This window comes from Leptonychotes weddellii, chromosome 1, assembly GCF_054177405.1.
Source record: "Leptonychotes weddellii isolate Sample4059 chromosome 1, ASM5417740v2, whole genome shotgun sequence".
Classification (NCBI taxonomy): domain Eukaryota; kingdom Metazoa; phylum Chordata; class Mammalia; order Carnivora; family Phocidae; genus Leptonychotes; species Leptonychotes weddellii.
The window spans coordinates 65280078-65301056 of NC_138369.1; the positions used below are offsets into that span (position 1 = coordinate 65280078).

General features: G+C 40.2%; 1 protein-coding gene across 1 annotated transcript in view; it reads left to right on the forward strand.

Annotated features, from left to right (window-relative positions):
* Positions 1 to 12618, forward strand: part of NEK10 (NIMA related kinase 10) — a 204558-nt gene extending 191940 nt beyond the window's left edge. The window contains exons 33-36 of the mRNA XM_081829267.1: positions 2386 to 2494; positions 4464 to 4516; positions 4603 to 4658; positions 8616 to 12618. Coding sequence (XP_081685393.1) covers positions 2386 to 2494; positions 4464 to 4516; positions 4603 to 4658; positions 8616 to 8664 — 267 coding nt within the window. The 3' untranslated portion in view covers positions 8665 to 12618. The remainder of the gene's footprint in view (positions 1 to 2385; positions 2495 to 4463; positions 4517 to 4602; positions 4659 to 8615) is intronic.
* Positions 12619 to 20979: the final 8361 nt, after the last annotated feature.

Sequence of the window (20979 nt, forward strand, 5' to 3'; positions counted from 1 at the left end):
TCTTGTTCATGCACATTAGCCTATTTTCCCAGGCAAATAGCAAGCCACATCATTGCTGTGTCCTCCCTGGTGCCCAGCATGCTGCTGATAAGCTGGATAGATCATTGGTATATGTGATTCAGTAGTTTTCATCTGTTTTGCAAAACCTGCTCAGAGCATGACACAGGCTAAGGGGCAAAAAAGATGTGCTGAAAGAATATGTATGTCAAAAAATGGAACTGCAAGAAGAAGTTCTGAGAAGTTTCTGGAATAAAAATAAATGTATCTGGGATTCAAACACAAGACCAATGAATTTTAGTCCTTGCCTTCATCCATGCGCCCATCCCTCCGAGGATTTGCAGTTCTTAGGCTGAAGGAGACTGTAATGTAAGAAGCACTGGCATCCTCAACCACTCTTCTCTTCGAGGTGTGAATCAATGACGACTTGTCCTTGTCTTCGTAAAATGGCTATCTTGACCTCTCTAGCTCACAATTCACACGCTTCACTGTGCAGCTTTAAACACCTTCCTGTCTGTGAACGAGTTAGGATTCCAAGGTGTTTACTTAATAATTAAGTTGACTTAACTAAGCTTTCTATAATTAGGAGGAGCATTTCAGGCAGCCAAATTACTCCTCTGCTCAACCACATGAAAAACAATCCCATCTGAAGTCATTTGGAAGGCAATGCCAGGAAATCATTTTCAGCATTACAAGACATATTAAGAAACCTAGTTGGAGCAACCTACTAGCTTGGCTGTGAGGAATACAGAGTGCTTAGGCCTACCTCTGTGGCATCCTAATAGCACTGATGAGAATGTTATTAAGGCGTGTGACTATCAGATCCTCCTGCACTGCAATGTGTTGCCATCTTACGATCTTGTCATTTTACAGATGGGATATTGGTTTTATCAGTTGTCATTGAAGTAAGGAAAATAAATTTTCAAGAACAAAAAAGGATGGAACCATAGTTTTTTCCTAGAGTGTAGTTTTCGTAGGCAACATGGAGACTGGAAAACACAGAAATAATTTGTATTAGTAGTGTCCAAAGTACACAGATGGAATAATGATCAATTGCTTATAGAAAATGTTCTTATTAAGGTATAAAATGCAGAATGCATCCAGTGAGGTCCCTGTACAGCTCCGTGGACTTCTATGTACATATTCCCCTGGGTGACCACCACCCACATCACTAGGTAGAACATTTCCAGTACTGAAGAAGGCTCCTGTCTGCCTTTTCCTAGTCAGATTCCACCCCCTGCCACAACATAATCATTATCTTAATCTTCATCGCCATTGGTTAGTTTTGTCTGCTTGTGAAAGTGCCTATATGTGAAGGTATATGTTGCATCTTCTTTGGTGTTTTTGGCTTCTTTTGCTCAACATTCATTCATTCATGTTGCTGTTTTTTGTGCTTTGCAGAATCCCATTGGATAAGCACACCACAATCTATCTATTCTTCTGTCTGTAGACATTTGGGTTTTCTCCAGTTTGGGGTCAGAAGTCCTCATTTCTCTTGTGTGTATACCTTAGAGTGGGATTACAAGGTCATACGGTAGACATATGTTGTTGAATCTTAATGAATACTGCCAGTTTTCTCAAGTGATTGAACAATGGTGTATTTTAATTCATGAGCAGAGTATGTGAATCCAAGGTAACTGCCAGTGCATAGTCAAAACTGTGCCATTTGTTTTTGGTTTATTAATAAGAATTGGCACTTTAGAAGTATGTTATATTAACATAGGCATGAAAACTTGACCAGCCCAAGTGCTGGTTGGAATTACAGGTAAAAAAAGGTTGAAAAATGCTTATAGCCTAAAATTCCACTTAAAAAATTCAGCTTTGTGGGAGAGCATCAAACAGTTGGAACCTTAATAGTCTTTCATTTAGTGAATTACTCTCTCCTTTAGAGTGTTGGGGATTAATGTTTGGAGATTAAAATTAAGAACAGTAATTTAGAAAAATATATTAAGAAACTTGTTTGCCTCGGTCAAACAAGAAGGCATTGTTTAAAGGAGATACACAAAAAACAATGATGATGTGGGCTAAGCATATTGTTCTGTTGAATAATTAGGTTTATTCCTCATATGCCTGATACAAAGAACATTTTGATGTCCCAAGCCTATGCTGTTATTTTTCTATCCATTTTTATCTTGCTCTCATAAAGCCATAAAGTGCAGAGTTGTTTTTGTTTTTTCGTGTGACCAGGGAATTGTCTACCTTGCTTTCACTATAATTTGCCTGCCTCCAATTTAGAAGTTCTTTTGAAAAGAAGATGTGCCTTTCCTATTTACAAGAGATTGAAAACCACAAGGACTAAATTCTCCATGCCGAGACAGAGGGAAAGAGGTCTCCTGTCATTTGCTTCTGACTATAGAATAACATGTGGCTTTGCCTTTTCTGTTCCAGTTATCTCAGGGATCCCCAGAACCGATTGAGCCCAACTTTTTCACAGCAGATTACCATTCATTACGTCATTTATCAGCTGGAAACAGCCTGTCCCCAGATGACCCGACAGGTAATGGTCTTCACCACAGAAAGTCTGGCTTTCACAAAGAAATATATTGTTTGGATCAACAGCTATCCTTAAAAGATTATCTTCAATTTAAAAGAAAAATAGAGCTTATTTTGATTATCTATGGCAATAGTTGGAAGGGATATACAGTACGAATATAGAAATTCCCTACGAGATTCATCGTACCCTGTTGTGGCAGCTTCTTTGATCATTTATTAATGCCATAAACAAACAGCAGACTCTGTGTGGGTGAATTATATTTCCTTTTATTTCTTCTTATCTGATGATGGGAAATCAAATGCTCCAAAGCATCCAGGGAGATAAAAAGCAGAAATGAAGAGTTTGAATATTGAAAATGGAGAACATTTGAAACTTACCTGAAGAATCCACATCAGACATATTTAATTTGTTTTTCTTTTTTGCTTAAATCTCACGTAGGGAGGCTATGTAGCATAGGGATTAAAGGTGCAGATTCACAAAACCTGGATGCCTAAACTTGAATCTCAGCTCCAGCATTTAGTAGTTGACCTTGGGCAGATTATTTGACCTCTTGAACCCCAGTTTCCTTGCCTATAAAATGGGGGTAAACGTGGCACTTGCTCCATAGGGTTATAATGAGGATCAGTGTAAACATACAAAAAGTGCTTGACCATTAGTAGGGGTTCCGCATATTGTAACTCTTCTCATGATAACTGAACTCTCAGAAGAGGTTTTCAAGCTACTGTGAGGTTTCAGAGATCCTAAATAATTTTCAAATCCCTATAAACTATAGTTACATCACTCAGTGGCATGGATAGAAATGATGGTTAAAGGGAGACTCGCCATCCCCTCACTCAGTTTAGGTAAATCATTAAATGTATTAATTCTCAACCTTTCCCTATGTCTTGGACTCCTGGGATAAAGCCAACCTGTAGGCAGAATTACTTTTAAAATAGTCTCTGAGAAACCCATAAGATCAAGATGAACTGCCATCTAAGTCTAAAGTGTTTTGCTTTGAAAAGCACCCCCAGGGCTGGTCAGTCAGTCTGTAGGCCAGACTTCTTACAGTAGCGATTCTGATGAAACCAAGAGCTCTGGTGGAAATCTCAGAGCGGCCTGAGAGGGAGCAGACAGACATCCAGGGCATCCTGGGGTGAAGCAGGCAAGTCCCATCCCAGCAGGCTGGCCACAGGCTCACACGGCAGAGTCTGCAGGCACTTTGGGGAACACCTTGGCCCAGAGCTTTGAAGAGGAGCTGCCAGGACTCATCAGTCTCATGCCTCCCCTCCACTTCAACCCATTCCCTCTTTTCTCTCCTAAGTGAAGGGGGCTCCTGGGCCTCCCTGCATGCACCAGTGTTGATTGAGTGCAGTGGAAGCTGGCCAACATTGCTTTGGGCGGCACTTGGTTGGGTGAGGTGCTATTTTATCATCCTTCAAACACCCATCCAAGAAAGTATTGCCTCCTGGCACTAAGTGCACTTTATTTCCCTCTAGCAGTCACATGAAAGGACCAGGTCTTCATTGTCTTTCCCTGTCTATTTCTGCCTCCCTCTAAGAGTTCATTTTCTTTCTAGCACATATTTACTGGTTTTGCTTGTAGCTTAAGGAGAGTGTTTTAATCAGAAAACATCAGGTCATTTGTGCTGGGAATACTCCTCACCTGTCCTTAGTGTTCACAGACATGGGCGCACATGTGTGCGTGCTCACACATGCCTCTCTAACTTAATTGCCCAATTTATACCCTGAGAAATGCCCCAAAATCTTTGTGTATTATTTTGTGATGGCCACCCCAAAAGCAGCCAGTTATTAAAGGAAGACAAACAGAGTTTGAATATTCAAAGCAAGATCATTTGGAATGTGCTTAGAAGTACTCCTCTTCATCATGACTCAATTGACCCTGTTTTCACTACCGCTGAGTTGTAATTGTCAACAAAGTCCCACTAAGAAAATGTGAACCAAAGGTCACACTTGCCATAACCTATCTATTTCAGGTTTACATACCAGCTCTGATTTGGAGGAGGGAATAACATATGAGCAGATGCAGGTGAGGTTTTTGCAATGCCTTGAACAATTTTATTTTGTTGCTTTTAATTCAGTATTAACCTGAATTTCTTTTTTTTTCTACTTCAGACTGTGATTGAAGAAGTCCTAGAGGAAAGTGGTTATTACAACTTTACATCTAACAGGTGAGATCTAGGGTTTTCTTTTAAATGTGAAAGGTCAATTGAGATCATTGGATGTTAGATCCGATTATCCTGGATTCCAGAGATTTTTTTTTCCTACTTTTATTTTAAATACTTTTGTAAAATATCTTGGCTTAGACTAGATACAACCATGGGTAGAATGTGTGTTGCCTATATTTTGTGTGGATGCAGCTGCTGGTTCTCTGTTGAAAAAGAAAGGGCGATAGCTTAGTGGTAATTTACTCCCAGAAAAAATAAGAAACATAATGAAATTGAAAAGCATTTCTAGGGTTGTGGTTTTTGTTTTTTTTTTTAATTAAGCATTTGTTCCCTTCTAGTAGAGCTGTAAACTCAAATTTCCATCACTGAAATCTACCCATTATTTGTATAGAATGCAGGGGGAAATGCACCTAAACAAAGAATCGCTTCTGGTGAATTTAAGATATGTTCATGGGAAAGGATTTGTTGTTATGTATTGCTATTTGCTTACCCTAAGTAAGGAACCTCAGCTTACTGGGGTTACATAAGAACTATTTGTGCTCTAAAAATATAGTGTTTTATCACTTCTGTCCAGTTCTGATTGCTGTGTTTTACCGTTGGGCACAGTGTTGGCCACAAAGATCTGAGTACAGTTAGTTTACTTGAGAGGCAATTCTGGGAAACACTCGTAGGAGAGTGAAGAAATAATTCAATAAAGGTTTCATTTTCAAGCAAGTAACCATTGTGGCTGACTGGGGCTAGACCCCATTGGGGAAATCTGAGAGCCAGTACAGAACACGTAGCTGAGGTATCCCACTCAAGGGCTGGGAGAGCTGGGGTATTTGTCCTCCCGTTTCCGTGGGTCATTGCTTGCGGCCTTTCCCCCGCATTTCTGGCCTTCTGTAAGGGTGGGCAGAACAGATTCCAGAGGCCAGAGAAATCCTCAGGGAGAGAAATGCAGGTGCTGGTGGCTGGAAAGCAGGCCAGCAGGCTGTGAAGGCATGTGGATGAGGGGATGTGGGCACAGACAGTGTCTACACACAAGTTGTCTCTTGACTTTTCTGAGGGGCCCCTCATAACTGAATCATCAAACTGGTCATAAGCAGCCACATCCACATTCTGTGTGGCTCCACTTTGCTTTAGTTTGTTCTCTCAAAGTGGCCTTTAATGCCTGGAGGAACTGCTTTCCTTTCCCGCTGCTGAAGCTATCTTGTGACTGCTATTTCAGTCATCCCAGAGGGTGTCTCCAAAGGTATTAGCCATGGTAAGAGAAAGAGGCCTCAAGAGCATCCTGTTAGGTTATTATATGGAAATTAGATTCTTTTTTGAGGTTAGTTCAGTCTCCAACTTTTTTTTTTTTTTTACTTCTCTTATTTCAACAAGTTGTTCGTATGGATCACACATAAGATTATTCAACTGCTTGCTCTTTTGGCTGGATAATATATTTCCAAAATACTACCTTTGTAGATTTAGTTCTGTTGTGATTTATAACTACAGAGAAATGATGAATAATTCTCATTTTCCAAAGGTATATTATTAATAGAAATCACCGTCTTCATAATCGCTCTCCTCCCACCTTCCCTGGAGAGACTTTGAATTTTCATTTTCTATTCTTGGGCTGAGTACATCCAGCTTTCCATGGATAGGATGAGTGTCTTCTTGACTCTTAGCTCCCTATTATTTCAAGTGCCTTTGGCTTGGAGTGGGGACAAAGGTCACTTTTGTCATAATTTATCTACATATTTTCAGAGACTCAGGATCGTGGGCAATGAATGGCTTCATATTTTTGCAGAAACTACAGTAAATATCAGTGAAAAACCAGGTGTGTAAGGAAGTGAGGGAAGCTCTTACAAGAGCTCTTATTTTTCCTTAAAAAATAATTTTAGTCTTATTTTTAAATTTACTTTTATCCCTTTTCAGTTCTATTCCTAAGTTTTAAAAAATTCAAACATTATTTCTACTTCCAAAGCTGCACTTTATATTAAAAGACATTGCAAATTTTCTTATTCTAACGAATAGATAATAAGATGCCTAATAATGAGGACAAAAAGTTATTTATAGGTATATTCAGAATTGTGAATAGAATATGGAGACATGATTTAAATGATCAAGTTGAAGAAAAATACTTTGGATATGACATACATAAAATTTTCTTAAAATGCTCCAAATTAAAATGAATCACTCACAAAAAAATTCTTATATCCATGATATTCCCTTTTCATCTTCTTGTAACAATGATAGACTATCTTGAGAGAAGAATCTCCACAGTTTACTAGTAAAAATAACCCTTGGTTGTGCTTAAAGTAGTTGTTTACTGGTGTTCCAAATTAATTACCAAGAAATAAGTCAGCCTCCACTTAGAAGCACCTAAGAGTTCACAAGCTGGAAATACACATAATTTCAAATATGAATCAAATCAGCTAGTCAGTGATGATTTTTCCGTAGTCAAAAAGATAGAGGATGCTAAATATCACTGGACATGAACAAGGATTTAGAATGAGTAGAATGTATTTTTCCTAATAGGTTCCATAGAATAGCCAATATTATCAAAGATGCTAATAGATGTTCCCCTGAAAAATAAAACTTTGTGATCAAATATATTTGGGAAACTCTGAAAGTACAGTTTTCCATTTTTAGAGGATGTTGACACACATTACCATATTACAGAGTCTGAGATGTGCTGTAAGAAATCTGTTAACCTTGTTTACCCCAGTATTTCTTCAATCTTTCACATGCAACACAAATTCAGAAAGCTGCCCTAGGACTGTGGTTAGAAATGGGAAACATAGTTTTAACTCCCCCACCAGCCACCAGCATCTGCCCAGATCTGCTGTTGTTCTTATTGTCTTGTCATCATCTTTATTGTCATTGTCATCGTCATCGCAAAATGTTAGTGATGTTGGTCACACAGAGAATTGCATACATAATTTCTGTATTACTGAAGTTCACCACTTCAGACAGTCAGTTCAAATTTACATGCATCTACCAAACACCCAGACAGCAGCCAAAGCATGAAGGCAAGACATGACACATTTTTAGCTTAGGTCCCAGAGTGAATATTTTGTTAGTGATAGAGAGATGCCATCATCAAACTGAAAGTCTCGGGATAAAGCTATTATCCATTAGCTATCTTCAGGGACAGTTCCTGCAACTGTTTAAATAATGGGGAGACTGCTTGGACTGTTGGTTAGGAAGATCATCTTGGGCACAAAATGCTGCATTAAGAAAAGGAAATAGTAACAGAAACAGAAATAGCAGCAAGGAGCCCTAAGCAAAATGGGGGATCCCTCATTTCTGGGCTTCCGGGAAGGGGAGGTAGAATGAGTTGAGAGGAAGAAAGTAGTGTAAAGACAATGAAACAAGTTCAAAACAGACTTGGCCAGCCCAAAGCACGCTCTATTCTTGATCGTTTGCAGGAATGTATGATTAAATTATATTTTACACTCATAAACATTTAGCTTCCTTACCAGAAGGAGACAGCCTAGCATGCCTTAATTTTATCATTGTTGTTTGTGAGAGTCAAACTGAATCCTGTGGGTGAATAGACGTCAGGCATATCCTCCTTATATACTTAGGGGTACACATTAACATTTTTAACAATGAAATCTGCGTTGAGAAGTAAAATTTGCAAGAGAAAAAAGAAATCTACAGTTGGCATTGCTTTTTCCCCCAATTAACTGATAACATGTAAATTAGATGTTTAAAACTACAAGCTACTTTGAATGGGTGTTTATTTTTCTTCTATAAAGAGTTATCATTTCCAGTGGAGTTTATAATTTGAGAAAGACCCTGTTAGCACCACTGTGGCAAATGTTAGCAAAATGTGGCTTTCTAAAAATGTCCCATCCTATTATGTTTAGAATCATCTTTTCTTCACTGGGATTTATTTACATATATCCCTGAGCTACTGCTTTGAAGTTGAATGTGTGAAGTCAAATATATGTGACTATAGAGAACTCTTCCCACTTCTGAATCTTCTAGATATCACTCCTATCCGTGGGGGACCAAGAATCACCCAACCAAAAGATGAAAACCCTGCATTTTGAACAGACTTTGTTTTCCTAGTGAAGTTCAAGTTCTGGACTTCAGCTCCACCAGATGCCCAAAGATTGGGAGCTGCTGGAAGGGTGTGGAAAAGAAAAGACCAAGATGCCTTGGCCCCTCCAGGGCCTCTCTCTGGAGGTCCTGTGCTAGGTTCTGTGGCCACGGCAGCGTGGGAAGGCTCTGTTCCCTGGATGTGGTAGACACAGGATGACAGGGCTCTCGGTGTGCTTCTGGGAGAAGAAAGCTGCAAAATTCATCTGTGGGGAGAAAATTTGCACCTCACAGAACTTTCCTCCAAGTTAAAAAAGAAACAACAACAAAAAAACAAACAAAAAAAGTCGTATTTTTCAACAGAATGTTTTATATTTAGGATTGCAGAAACTATGTTTAAAGGCATCTAGCCTTCCGTGTATAAAAATAGTTTTAGATTGAGAAAATTACAGGCCCCAGAGTAATAATATGTTGGACAATTCACTGTATTCCCCCATTTTTTTTTTTTAATTTTAAAGGAAATTCAAAATAGGTGATTGAATTTTGTTGTTGTTGTTGTTTTAAGGAAAGGATTGGTTCTCTCTTAACCAGTGGGTGCTAGGCCTGAAGACAGTAGACAGTATTTGTAACCTTTGCACAGCCTCTGGGAGTAACTGTCAAATTGTCGGATGTAAGCTAGACTAGTCGAATATATTGCTGTATGGTGTGTGTGTATATAGACATATATATGGGGGAGGGAGGAGAGGTTTTGATTAGGCTAATGCTTTGCTGCTAATCAAACTTATAGTGTTTTTAGAGCACTTTGAAGAGTTCATAGAATCTATGAAAGAGATGCAATATTCCTTGTTCTAAGTCCCTTCTCACTAAAATTACCTACATCGTTTTAAAATTTTTATTGTTTGGGAATTTAAAATGAAAACAAGTTATATAATAAAATATAAGTCCCTTCTTTATTCATTGAGACATCCCTAAAAAAACAAGAAATCAGAATGCCAAATAGTGTTCCATTCCTACGTAGGGAGACTTTATGATGAAAGTTTTCTAGATTCTTATTGGGCTAACATCTCTTCAACTGGCTTATAATTGGTGTAATATCCAGAAATGCCCTTATTGCCAAGTCAGACTGCACTTCTAACTGCTTAAAGAACACTTTAATTCTATATAACTAGTAATATGAAAGCTGAAATTATGCTTTTTATTTACTTCTCACTGAGTTCTGTTATCTTTATTTACATTGATATATTTTTAGTATGATCGAACAGGATTTAGCTCAATATATTTACAAGGGTTGAAAAATAATAACCTTTTGTGTAGTACAGAAAAGCTCCTAATGTGAACCCATACCACTTTTACGATTTGTATGTTCAACACTTAAAGGATACCCAAATTTCCTTTAACTAATGCCTGTGAAAATTGCCAATGAATCTTTGTCTTTAAGCCAAATTAATGATTACAAATACACTGTAATTTAAAATAACAGATGCAATTACAGTAATGAAAAATGTCAGTTTCAGCTTTCAAACCAATTCCATTCATATGTGAAATTTACATGTAAGATCAAAATGCTATGATTTTGTTGATTTACCCAGGTAAAATTTTATTCCTAGCCCAGCTGAATTTGAACTTGCACTATTATTTTGTATATCTTTTCATGTATGGAATGGATTTCCTCGTTGCGTAAGAGGCAGAGGCCTACAGGGGCATAAATTTTAATTGTGATAGAAGCCAATACCTAGAAATAAACCAAGCTGTTGGGATGAAAGTTTGAACAATAAAGTTCTTTCTCAAATGATAATATATTGTCAACAAAGTGTAGAAAAGAATAGTATTCAGAGGTTACACCTTGGTAAAAAAGAGAGAGAGACTGAGAGAGAAATGATTTCTTTGAAGGTGTTTCGAATGCATACAGTTGACCTTATTGACCAGAAAGGGAACAAAATATTTCCATCGAACTACTTCTTTTAGACCATAGACGTGGCATTTATTATGCTAGAAGCCCGGACGAATTAACAAAGATAAACAAATGGATGTCAACAGCTTTAGGCCTGTCAAATCTATGCTGACAGATGCATTCTTTTGCCAAAGTCACGAATGTGTTCTATTTGATCCCCTTCATAGGGGACTACCAGTCACTGGATCCACATTCTCCCAGCCCAAGAGCAGGCCTCTAAGAGTTAGGCACTGGTAAGGGATCCCTCTTGTACATGGAGTCTCATCCCAACAGTGACGATGCCTTTTTAAAAGCCCTCACTTTCTGACTTTCCGACAAGAAGCCCACTGCCCTCACAAAGAGAACAAGAATGATCATCTTGTTTTCACTCTCCAAACTGCCCTCTAGTGCAAAGTTTTTACTTGAGTGTAGTAGGCTCAATCTTTGCTTGACTGCCTTTAAATTTTTTCTCTTTCTCTTGTATAATTGTTATTTGTTGTGCATTGAAATCCCTGTGAATTCATCTCATTCTCAGTCACTGAATATTTGTATGGGACAGAACATGAATCAGTCTTTTCAAATCACTTTGGATACCCAATGCTTCAGTTAATTATGTTTTGATCTACCAACTCTGTCTGAATATGTGTACTTGAAACCTTAATTTGCTTTTTAAGAGCAAAATGATCCATTTTCAGGGAAGTGACTGCCGCAGGCATATGTGCTTGCTGGTTGTTAACCTTATATTCTTCCAGATGTTTGATATTTAATTAGAGGTCTCCAGGGAATAGTAACGTGGACACTAGACCCAGGGCTCCTGGGTGAATTTCAGGATCTTGCTGGAGAAACGCTGCTTGAGTTTAATGTGGACACTTGTATAGCACTGGGCTGTGTGCACGCTCTGGGCATTCTAAAGCAGAACCTAATTAAAGAAACACTGTTATGCAGTCTACCCAAATGATAGAACTGATCAGGAGGTAAGGTCTTCTTACAGGTACCATCTAGGACTTATTAAATACTACGAATTTTGATAATCAACAACAAATACAGGACCGGTTGATTACATGCAATTCCAGCAATATCATCAGTTAATCGCCACTCATATTTAAGATGTGGGAAGGCAAGAATATTGTTTAGACAGTTGTATCAGTATTAATATGCATAGTATCCGCATCCCTCTATTTGATTTGCTGAATTGCAAACTATTTTTATCGCTCTCTCTCTCTCTTTTTTTGGAACTGTGTACAGCAAATACGCTGGATTCCTGTAGAAATGGCTTCAGCTACTATTTGAAGGCAGGAAAAACTTCTTTGTAAGGTACTTTTATTGCTTGCCTTTTACTTTTTCTATGGTGCGTATTCATGAACACAGACATCAGCTGGAGAGGCAATGCAGATGAACCAGGCTGAACCAGCTCCTCGGCAACCCGAGATGCAGCTATGAAGGGCTGGTGAGCAAGGAAGCTCAGTGCTTCCCTAGGTTGACCTTGACTCTTGGGGTGAAATTCCGTCTAAACATGAACTTCTTCATGTTCAACAACCAAATGTGATAATAAGTATATTTTATGTAACTTTAGATCTTCCAGATCATGTCCTTTGATGGAAATTGACAGAATTTGGGGTAGATTATCTTTTCCATTGAAATGTGCTGCTAACAGTATGCTTACCCTTGGATGCCATTTTTCATGTTGATAGGAAGACACAAATGTCTCAGGAAAACAACTTTGTGATAAAGAAAGAAATTCCTATGTGTGTCATTGCGGTTAAATTGCATATTGTAAATATAACTGTTATGGCTGATTACATCCCTGCTGTGATGTTGCTTTGAGATTTGTAAGAGGGATAGGAAGGACTTTATGATTTTGATGGAGTGACTGATGGATATTGCAAATTTACATGTCTTCTGGGTCCACAAGCAATAGTTATTTTATTTTATTTTTTTTATTTATTTTTTATTTTTTTAAAGATTTATTTATTTATTTGAGAGAGCGAGAATGAGAGAGAGTACATGAGTGGGGGAGGGTCAGAGGGAGAAGCAGGCTCCCCGCCGAGCAGGGAGCCCGATGCGGGACTCGATCCTGGGACTCCGGGATCATGACCTGAGCCGAAGGCAGTCGCCCAACCAACTGAGCCACCCAGGCGCCCAGCAATAGTTATTTTAAAAATGAAGATCACGCACCCTAGAAGCATAGCAGTGTTCTTGGTCTGTGAGGTATGTTAGATTTTTTTTTTTTTTTAGTACATACATGCAGTAAAGAACCAGTTTTTAACATTTTTAAAAGCTTATTGATCTTATCATAAAAGTGAACTCTATTCTCAACCGAAGACTGAATATTATTCCTCAAACTGTAGCAAGATGCCTTTTTTTTTTTTTTTTTTCCATTTTGTACCATGAAGCTTTGCACTGTACCCAGGAACTCTTTAGAGGTAACAGAAGTGCATTCATTACAGCAAATACAGGACTGTGTAAAGGCTGTCATTTGGAAGTAGCTTACCTTTGTTTCCTCAGAACAAAGATAGAAGTTTCGTTGTTTACAGAAAACCAGTGTCACTTTGATAGGTAATCAATCAGCAAGTGTGGTAGATGCTTGGAATTGATGTGTTGAGCTCACAAGTGAAAAATTAGCTGAAGGTTTTGCAAACATGTGATGAACTGATCCCATAAAACGAGCAGAGAGAGGTTTGAACTAGAATAACAAACCCAGAGGAACACAGCTTAAGGCTTTAGCACCTGCAAGTCAGACCACAAAGGCCACTTATAAAATAATATCCTTAATCCATGATTTAGTTCTACATTTCAAGCACCAGTTGAGTCAAAATTCTGGAAAGGAATATAATGCTTATGAGTGGTTATTAAATTTTAGCTTTCCTTGCCCTTCATACAAGTATGTTTACCTCATACTTCAGTGAGTTTGGAAGGAAATGGGGCTGGTTTAGGGATACCTTATATCAAGAAGGAATGCATGAAGATTTGTATGAACTCCACATGACATTGAGGGAGGCGAATAAATCTAAGTACTCAGAAGTGAAACCCCAGCTTGTTAGAGATAAAAGATGATTCTGTCAAGGGGATAGGACAGTCTGCAAACAAAAACTGAGAAGTCAGAGGGCAAACAGAAGGCAAGTGGTGTCCCGGAGCCTGGCACCTCCCACAGGCCAGTCCCAGGGTGGCAGGTGATTGGCAAGGGGCCAGGCAGTTCCTGATGCTTGAATGATTCCTGCTGATGGGTCTCCTGGCAGCAGCGGGTCGGGTCTCTCCCCAACGTGCAGTTACTGATGGACTGGTCTCTCTGCACTGTCACCAGTGAGCTGAACTCCCAGAAGAGTAGCAGATGGACCCCTGAAGCGCCCTAGTATTGTGTTGGTCCAATCCTTAGGACTGGGTCCCTGTGAAGCATTCCAAAGACGTTAGACTCCTCTCAAGGACACGGTTGTGTCTGCCATTCAGCGAATGTGTGTCTGCCACTGACACCATGTTTGCTTCCCCCTCTTTTATCCATGGCCTCGGGCCTGTTTTGTCTGACAAAACAAATTTTGCAAGACATATATGTGGACGTTAAATAGATAAATGTGGGCAGATCTGAATACATTTACCCTTGGCTAGATTCAAAAAGAAGCATTTCCATGTATTTCAGTTGTCTGTGAGTAAACCAGTTGATAATCAGGCTACGGAAGGATGCCGTCATTTTGCTCTTCCAAAATGGCAAAGAAAAATCACTTCAAAGGAAAATCTTTTGAGTGAATTTTGTGTACTGACATTTAGTGGATCAAAACTGAATTAGGATGCTTCCTGTATTCTGTTGTTCCCAGTGGTGAGTTTGGGAAGATCAAAAAGAACAGAGCTGTCCTCTGGGGGGAAAAAAGTACAGCCCCCCCCCCCGCCCCGTCCCATCTCATATGGCCCAGAGCTTCTGTGTTCTGGACCGCCACAGGCCCACTGTGCCCACAGAACGGAAAAGTACCTTCAATTTGCTTCTTCTCCCTTAGCTTCCAGGCGCATACCTGTCTCTGTTCCAGTCCCATCTGCAGGCCTCTCCTGTTTGGCGCACACCCTGGCTGCCCATTCTTACCGGAGGAGCGCACGGCTACGAGGCTTCCTGTGGGGAGCCCTGCGTGGTTAGAGGGAAAGTGTGGAGCTCTGTGACGGCAGGCGGTATGGAAGGCAGAGGGATGAGGGACTTCTTGCTCTGCACATGAGTCTGTCCTCCCCAAACCTCCGAAATGTTCCTGCTGTGAGCACACTGAGGCTCCAAGGTGGTGAGGTCTGAGGCCCTGGGAGAGAAGAGAAGGGCAATGCCTCTATGAAAGATTTATATAAAAGATGCACGTGGCCTTTATTTTTGCTATTGCTTAAATATGCTCTGTAAAATGCTAAAGAAAATTAAAAATGTATTTTCAATCTTATTGGAAAAGAATCTCTCTTTTGTCAAGAGTTTATAGCAAACGGTCGTCGCTTTTCTCTGACCAGCTCTCTCAATCTCTCCTTTAGGCTTATGAGTCTTTGATTAAAAAAAAAACAAAAAACCAAAGCTCCGAAAGGTGATCATATATATGTTTATGCTCAAATATGTCCCGCAGCTCTAATTGGTGGCAACTATCTACTGCCACCAATGTTGTATAACGAGTACTTCAAAACTTAGTGACTTAAAATGACAAGCATCTATTATTTCTCATGAGTCTGTAGGTCAGCTGGGTGTTCTGCTGATCTGAGCTGGGCTCCCTCATGTGCCTCTGGTCAGTTGACAGGCTGCCTGGTTCTGGATGGTCTACATGGACTCAGATGGGACAGGTCAGGCCTCCCCCATGTGTCTCTTACACCCTTCCGGCAACCTAGCCCAGATGTGTTTTGTGGTGGCAGCAAGAGCCAGTGCAGAAACCCAGGACTCCCTTGTCAAGCTTCTACTTGCCATCAGGTTTTCCCAATTCCCATTAGCCAAAGCAGATCCCATGGTTAAATCTCACGTGAACGTGGGAAGGTAGATCAGGTTTTTATTGCTGTGTAACAAATGGCTATAAACTTAGCAGTTAGAAACGACACAAATTCTTTATCTCGAAATTTCTGTAGGTCAGAAGTTTGAGCATGTTTTAAAGGGTCCTCTCATAGGCTGGAATCAAAGTATAGGAGGGGGGCTGGGGTCTCATCGGAGCCTTGGAATCCTCTTCCAAGATCGTGTGATTATTGGCAAACTTCAGTTCCTTGTCTGTAGGACTGCAGTCCTCAGCAACTAGATGCCACCTGTAATCCCCCGCCGTATGGCCCTGCCCATAGACAGTTCACATCAAGGCAGCTTGCTTCTTCAAGACCAGCAGGAGAGCTGATCTCTTTCCCTCCTCGTTGTTGAGGAAGAGAGTTTTAGAACACAACCAAATCAGGGGAGTGACATCCTGTCACCTTCATCATGTTCTAGTTGTTATAAACAAGTCACAGGTGCAGCCTGTATTCAAAGGGAGGGGATTATACAAGGAAATGAGTCACTGAGGTCACTTTAGGGTATGTCTGCCACAGAATGTAACACTAAAGGGCACAGGAATCAGGAGATCTGAGAAATATGAAATATCACAATATATGAAATTGAAACAATATATGAAACCCCAAAATATGAAACATCACAATATCAACACACCTGGAGAAGGAAGAATTGTGTGAAGTAGCCTCATAAAAATGACTTCAGACCACGGGACCTGAATTCCAGAACATTTCTAGTCCCCATCCTAGGACTCAGTTAGATGTCTCCAGGAGGCTGTCTGAAAACCAAATCTAACCCAGCCAACAGACCCACAGTCCTCAGTCACTGGCATGAGAAGCAGGAATGGAAATTGTTGTTCTTCTAGAAGCCAGGGAAGGTTTCAGGGGAACCACATTCTTCAAACTCCGTGAGGGGTAATCTGCTTTTTTTTATTTTAGTTCTTTTTTTTTTAAAGATTTATTTATTTGAGAGAGAATGAGAGAGAGAGAGAGCACATGAGAGGGGGAGGGTCAGAGGGAGAAGCAGACTCCCTGCCGAGCTGGGAGCCCGATGCGGGACTCGATCCCGGGACTCCAGGATCATGACCCGAGCCGAAGGCAGTCGCTTAACCAACTGAGCCACCCAGGCGCCCTATTTTAGTTCTTTATCAAATGAGAACAAATTGATTATTCTCAGTGATTATGTTTGTACAGCAGAGAACAGGAATTAAATAAGTGAATTATTAGCTGTAGCTATCTATACTCTACAACCTCAAAACTGCAACCTTAAAAAAATACATCAAAGGAAAAAAGAAATACATCATAAGCAATGAGTAAAGGAAAATGGCACCCAAATATAAAGATTCTGTCCCTCTTCTCAAGATTGAGCACATAATTTCATATTCATTTTGCTCTATATATGAGCTTTATATGAAGCTGTCCCTATTGTGCAAATTTAATTTGCTGCCATACTATATATGAAGACTAAAATGGCATGAATTAATTTTGCTCATGTACTGGTTTTATCTCTTGAGCCATGCAATGTTGCCACAGATGTTTTAACCATCTTTGGTATGTGCAAAAAGATTGTTTATTTAACCCAGAAAAGCAGTTGTAATTTTCATAATGAGGATATAGGTACACATATTGTGAATTGTTCAAGGATCAAGAAACAAATCACTTAAAGTCTAAAATTCCCTAAATTTATTTGCACACGAAGCAAGAGGTAAACACGATTAAGGATCTGGGCTTTTGGCTCACACAGACTTGGGTCTGAATGCCAGCTCCAGGAGTTTCTATTTGGATGACTTCAGAGCAAGGACCTAACCTCTCTAGGGCTTAGCTTCCTCATCTGTAGAAGGTAGACACTAGTGGATTCCACTTTCGAAGCTTCCTGAACCCAGGCTTGATGTAAGAATTAAACATCATGGTAGAGGGAAGGCACTCAGGGCAGTGTCAGCCTGTACCTGCCCAGGTCCACAGACCTTGCACTATTTCTGTGCCCCAGGCCTCCTGCGCTCTTTCTCTCCCGACAGCCTGCATCCGGGTCTCTTTGGTGAGAACTGTCCTCGGGTTGCAGGAACCGGTTTTGTCTGCTGGCACTGGTGAAACTTCACTCTCCAGAGGTAGCCCTTAACGACTTACAGAGATGTTCAGGGGAGCGAATCCTCCAGCACCCTCACCCCGGACTGCGACAGCTCTGAGGTATGCCCGTCACTGTTTCACAGTTCCCTTGGAGAACGGAGTCAGTCACCCTCCGTGGAACTGTGTCTGGTAGTGTGTCCTAGCCTGGCTTCCTTCCGGTCCCTGCCTTACTTCCCCACTCACCAATCGGTTTTCCCGGCAGCACTTCCTGATGAATCCAGCCCAGACCTCAGGATATGCTTCTAGGGAAGACCACGCAAGGCACTGGCAAAATATAAATGGCCAAATTAAAATGCACTTAAACTTTTTGTGATGAGGAGCGTGGATTGACAATCTCTTAATGGTACACATGCCAAGGATATGATTGGTGTCACAGTCCTGGTATAGAGTCCCCATTAAGCAGGAATGAAACTAGGCACAGTGACGGCACTCCCCTGGCCTCCTCTCCCTACCCAGGGTCATGGGGTCCTCCGGCTGCCAGTGGGGTAACAGAGACTAGCAGCATAAAGAAAGGCTAGATGAACAGGGCTGTGGCACCTCCCTCGCCTCCTAAAAGGTTTGGAGGCATTCCTTCCCATTCCTAGGGAATCAGCTGCACCTGCCACCCTGCCCCTGCGGTTCTATTCTTATACTTTAGATCAAATGAGGTCAGAATTTCAGGAAAAGAATTCCCAGGAAGTAGAACCGTTGGGGAGGAAGTGGTCTTCCTGCACCTCCATTCACGACACAGAGAGTTAACTCAGCTCGAGGGAAAACTCCCTGCCGTCTAGAAGGAAAGGCTAGCTGGCTCTCTCATTTGGTCTCTGAGAGAGATGGAATGGTTTTCTCATTTGTCCTTCACCAATTCTCCTTTGAGAATTTTTTCTTTTTTTCGAATAACCACAACCAAAATAAAGAGCATCTTGGTGTCTGCTAATTTATTTTTTAAATGCTTTTGAGTTCTGCTTATTAATCCCACTGTGAACCTTTTAGATGATCATATCTGCCTCCTTTCCAAAAAATTATTTCTTATGACAAACATGTACCTTTCAGCATGAATTACATAACAAGTGACTACTCTATTGAAATGCTTATCAGCATCTCTGCTCAGTTACACTATTTTCATTGGAAAAAAATTGTGAGGACAATCCCCGAAGGTTGTCATGTCCTGTTTTGTTCCTCTGGTCACTTGCCTGGTCAGGCCTTACCAGCAGTGACCTTAGCATTTCGGTAACAGGTGCTCCAGTTTGGAAAGGGTATTCCAAAGTCAGCAGTGCAGAAAGGCAGGAAGCGGTAGTGAGGTACTTGGTCCTTCACAGTCGGCTTGCCTAGAGAGTGCCAGATACGAGGAAGAAAAGCACTCACTCCTGGCCATAGTCTTTGCTCCTGAAGGATTCAGTAGAACTGCCACTAGAAACACTTTCCTGGCCCCTTCTACTCCCTACACCATCCTTCCCCACCTCCTGCCTGTGCGCATGCGTGCCCATGGGCACGCACACACCCTCCCCCCCAACTCTTTCAAGAAGGTGGACAGAATCTTCCAAACCTTTTCCTATTGGTTAGCATTTTCCTTGGTCAGTTGAGATGGCATGAAGCTTTATGTTGGCCACATTTCCAATCATCTACTCAATTCTTTCATTAGTTTTCCCTTTTTTCTTTCTTTCTTTTTTAAATAAAAATCTTTTATTTTATTTTATTTTATTATGTTATGTTAGTTACCATACAATACATCATTAGTTTTTGATGTAGTGTTCCATGATTCATTGTTTGTGTATAACACCCAGTGCTCCATGCAGTATGTGCCCTACTTAATACCCATCACCAGGCTAAGCCATCCCCCCACCCCCCTCCCCTCTAACAACCTCAGTTTGTTCCTTTTTTCTTATTCTAGATTTGGAGTGTGTTGGTTTATATGCTAACCTCGTTTAAACTCTGTGTCTAATAGGAAAATACCTCACCCTACATAACACAATGACTTCAAGAGACAATACTATTTATATTATTTAATCTTAAAGCTGTCTCCTTTTTCACTTTCTCCTAAATTTTGAAGTATTTTTAATGTGCATTTTATACTTTAAGGGATATGAAATATCGTGGAAATATTCTCTGTTTTCCTACTTTATCCTGTAGACTCCATAACAGCCTCCAGAGCGTTTATAGCACCATAGATTTTTGTTTTTGTTTTTCCATCAGAAACCATAGAGGTGAATCGCTAACTTTGAAATGAAATTCTGACCTCATCTTTAACTAGCATTTCTATTTTTAAAAGTTTTACTGAGTTACATGGATCAAAAAACAAACACACAAACAAATAAGAAGTTGACTGATAATATTTGAATCAGAAAGTCTTTCGTCCACTTCACAGTAATCAGATCAATTTAAAGAAGTGTTAGATTTACCTAGAGCAGTAAGTTTATGAGACTAATTTCTAAAATTCTCACCTCAAAATTCAGTCTGTCCTTTGTCCTGGGGAAGGAGAGGTGTGTTGAGTGGTTACTGCATGGCAGGCACTGTGCAAAGCACTTTCTAGATGTCTATTCATCATAACAGCCACTGTGCAAGAGGTCAGAACTAACAGTATTGTAGAAATGAAACAAACAAAACAAGGTTCAGGGACGTTAAGAAGCCAATAGCTGGTGGTAAAAAACAAAACAAGAAAACGCAGAACCCCAGAAGAAAACCAAGATTCTGAACACCTCTAATACCTATGCTCTTTTTAGTCTCACCAAGTAAAACCCTTAGTTTATATCATCAAGATACGATTAATCAATTTATGGGACTTAAAAAATTCTCTTTATGTCTTACTTAACGGTATCATCTTGCCTCTAGGTCCTAGCGTCTGCTTTGTAGGTATCACTTAGGAATGCCTTAAATAATAGTTACAGGACAACAATGCTCTCTTCATTCTTTCCAAAGGCACAAATGCAGACCACTCTAGCATTTCAGGAATTGTTTACTGCTGGAGCATGAGCCATGCCAGAATACTCACAATCCAACCCACATTTTAATGTTTTCAGTAGGACCCAACTTTCTATAAAGTGCTTTGATGACCCTGCTCATATAACCTCTTGATATGTTGTAAGTTTGCAAGTAATACTTGCTAATTAAATGGTTCAAAAATCAATCCAGCATTTAGTCTATAGAAGTCAATGGAAAAAAAAAAAAAAAAAGACAACAGACTGGAGTTTTCCTTTCAAAGACAAAGTGAAAGAGATATTTTGGCTGTGTGACCCAAGGTGAATGACTTAACCACTGCGAGCCTCAGTTTTCAGAGATAATAGTGCTTTTCTCTCTGTACTACCGTCAGGAATAAAG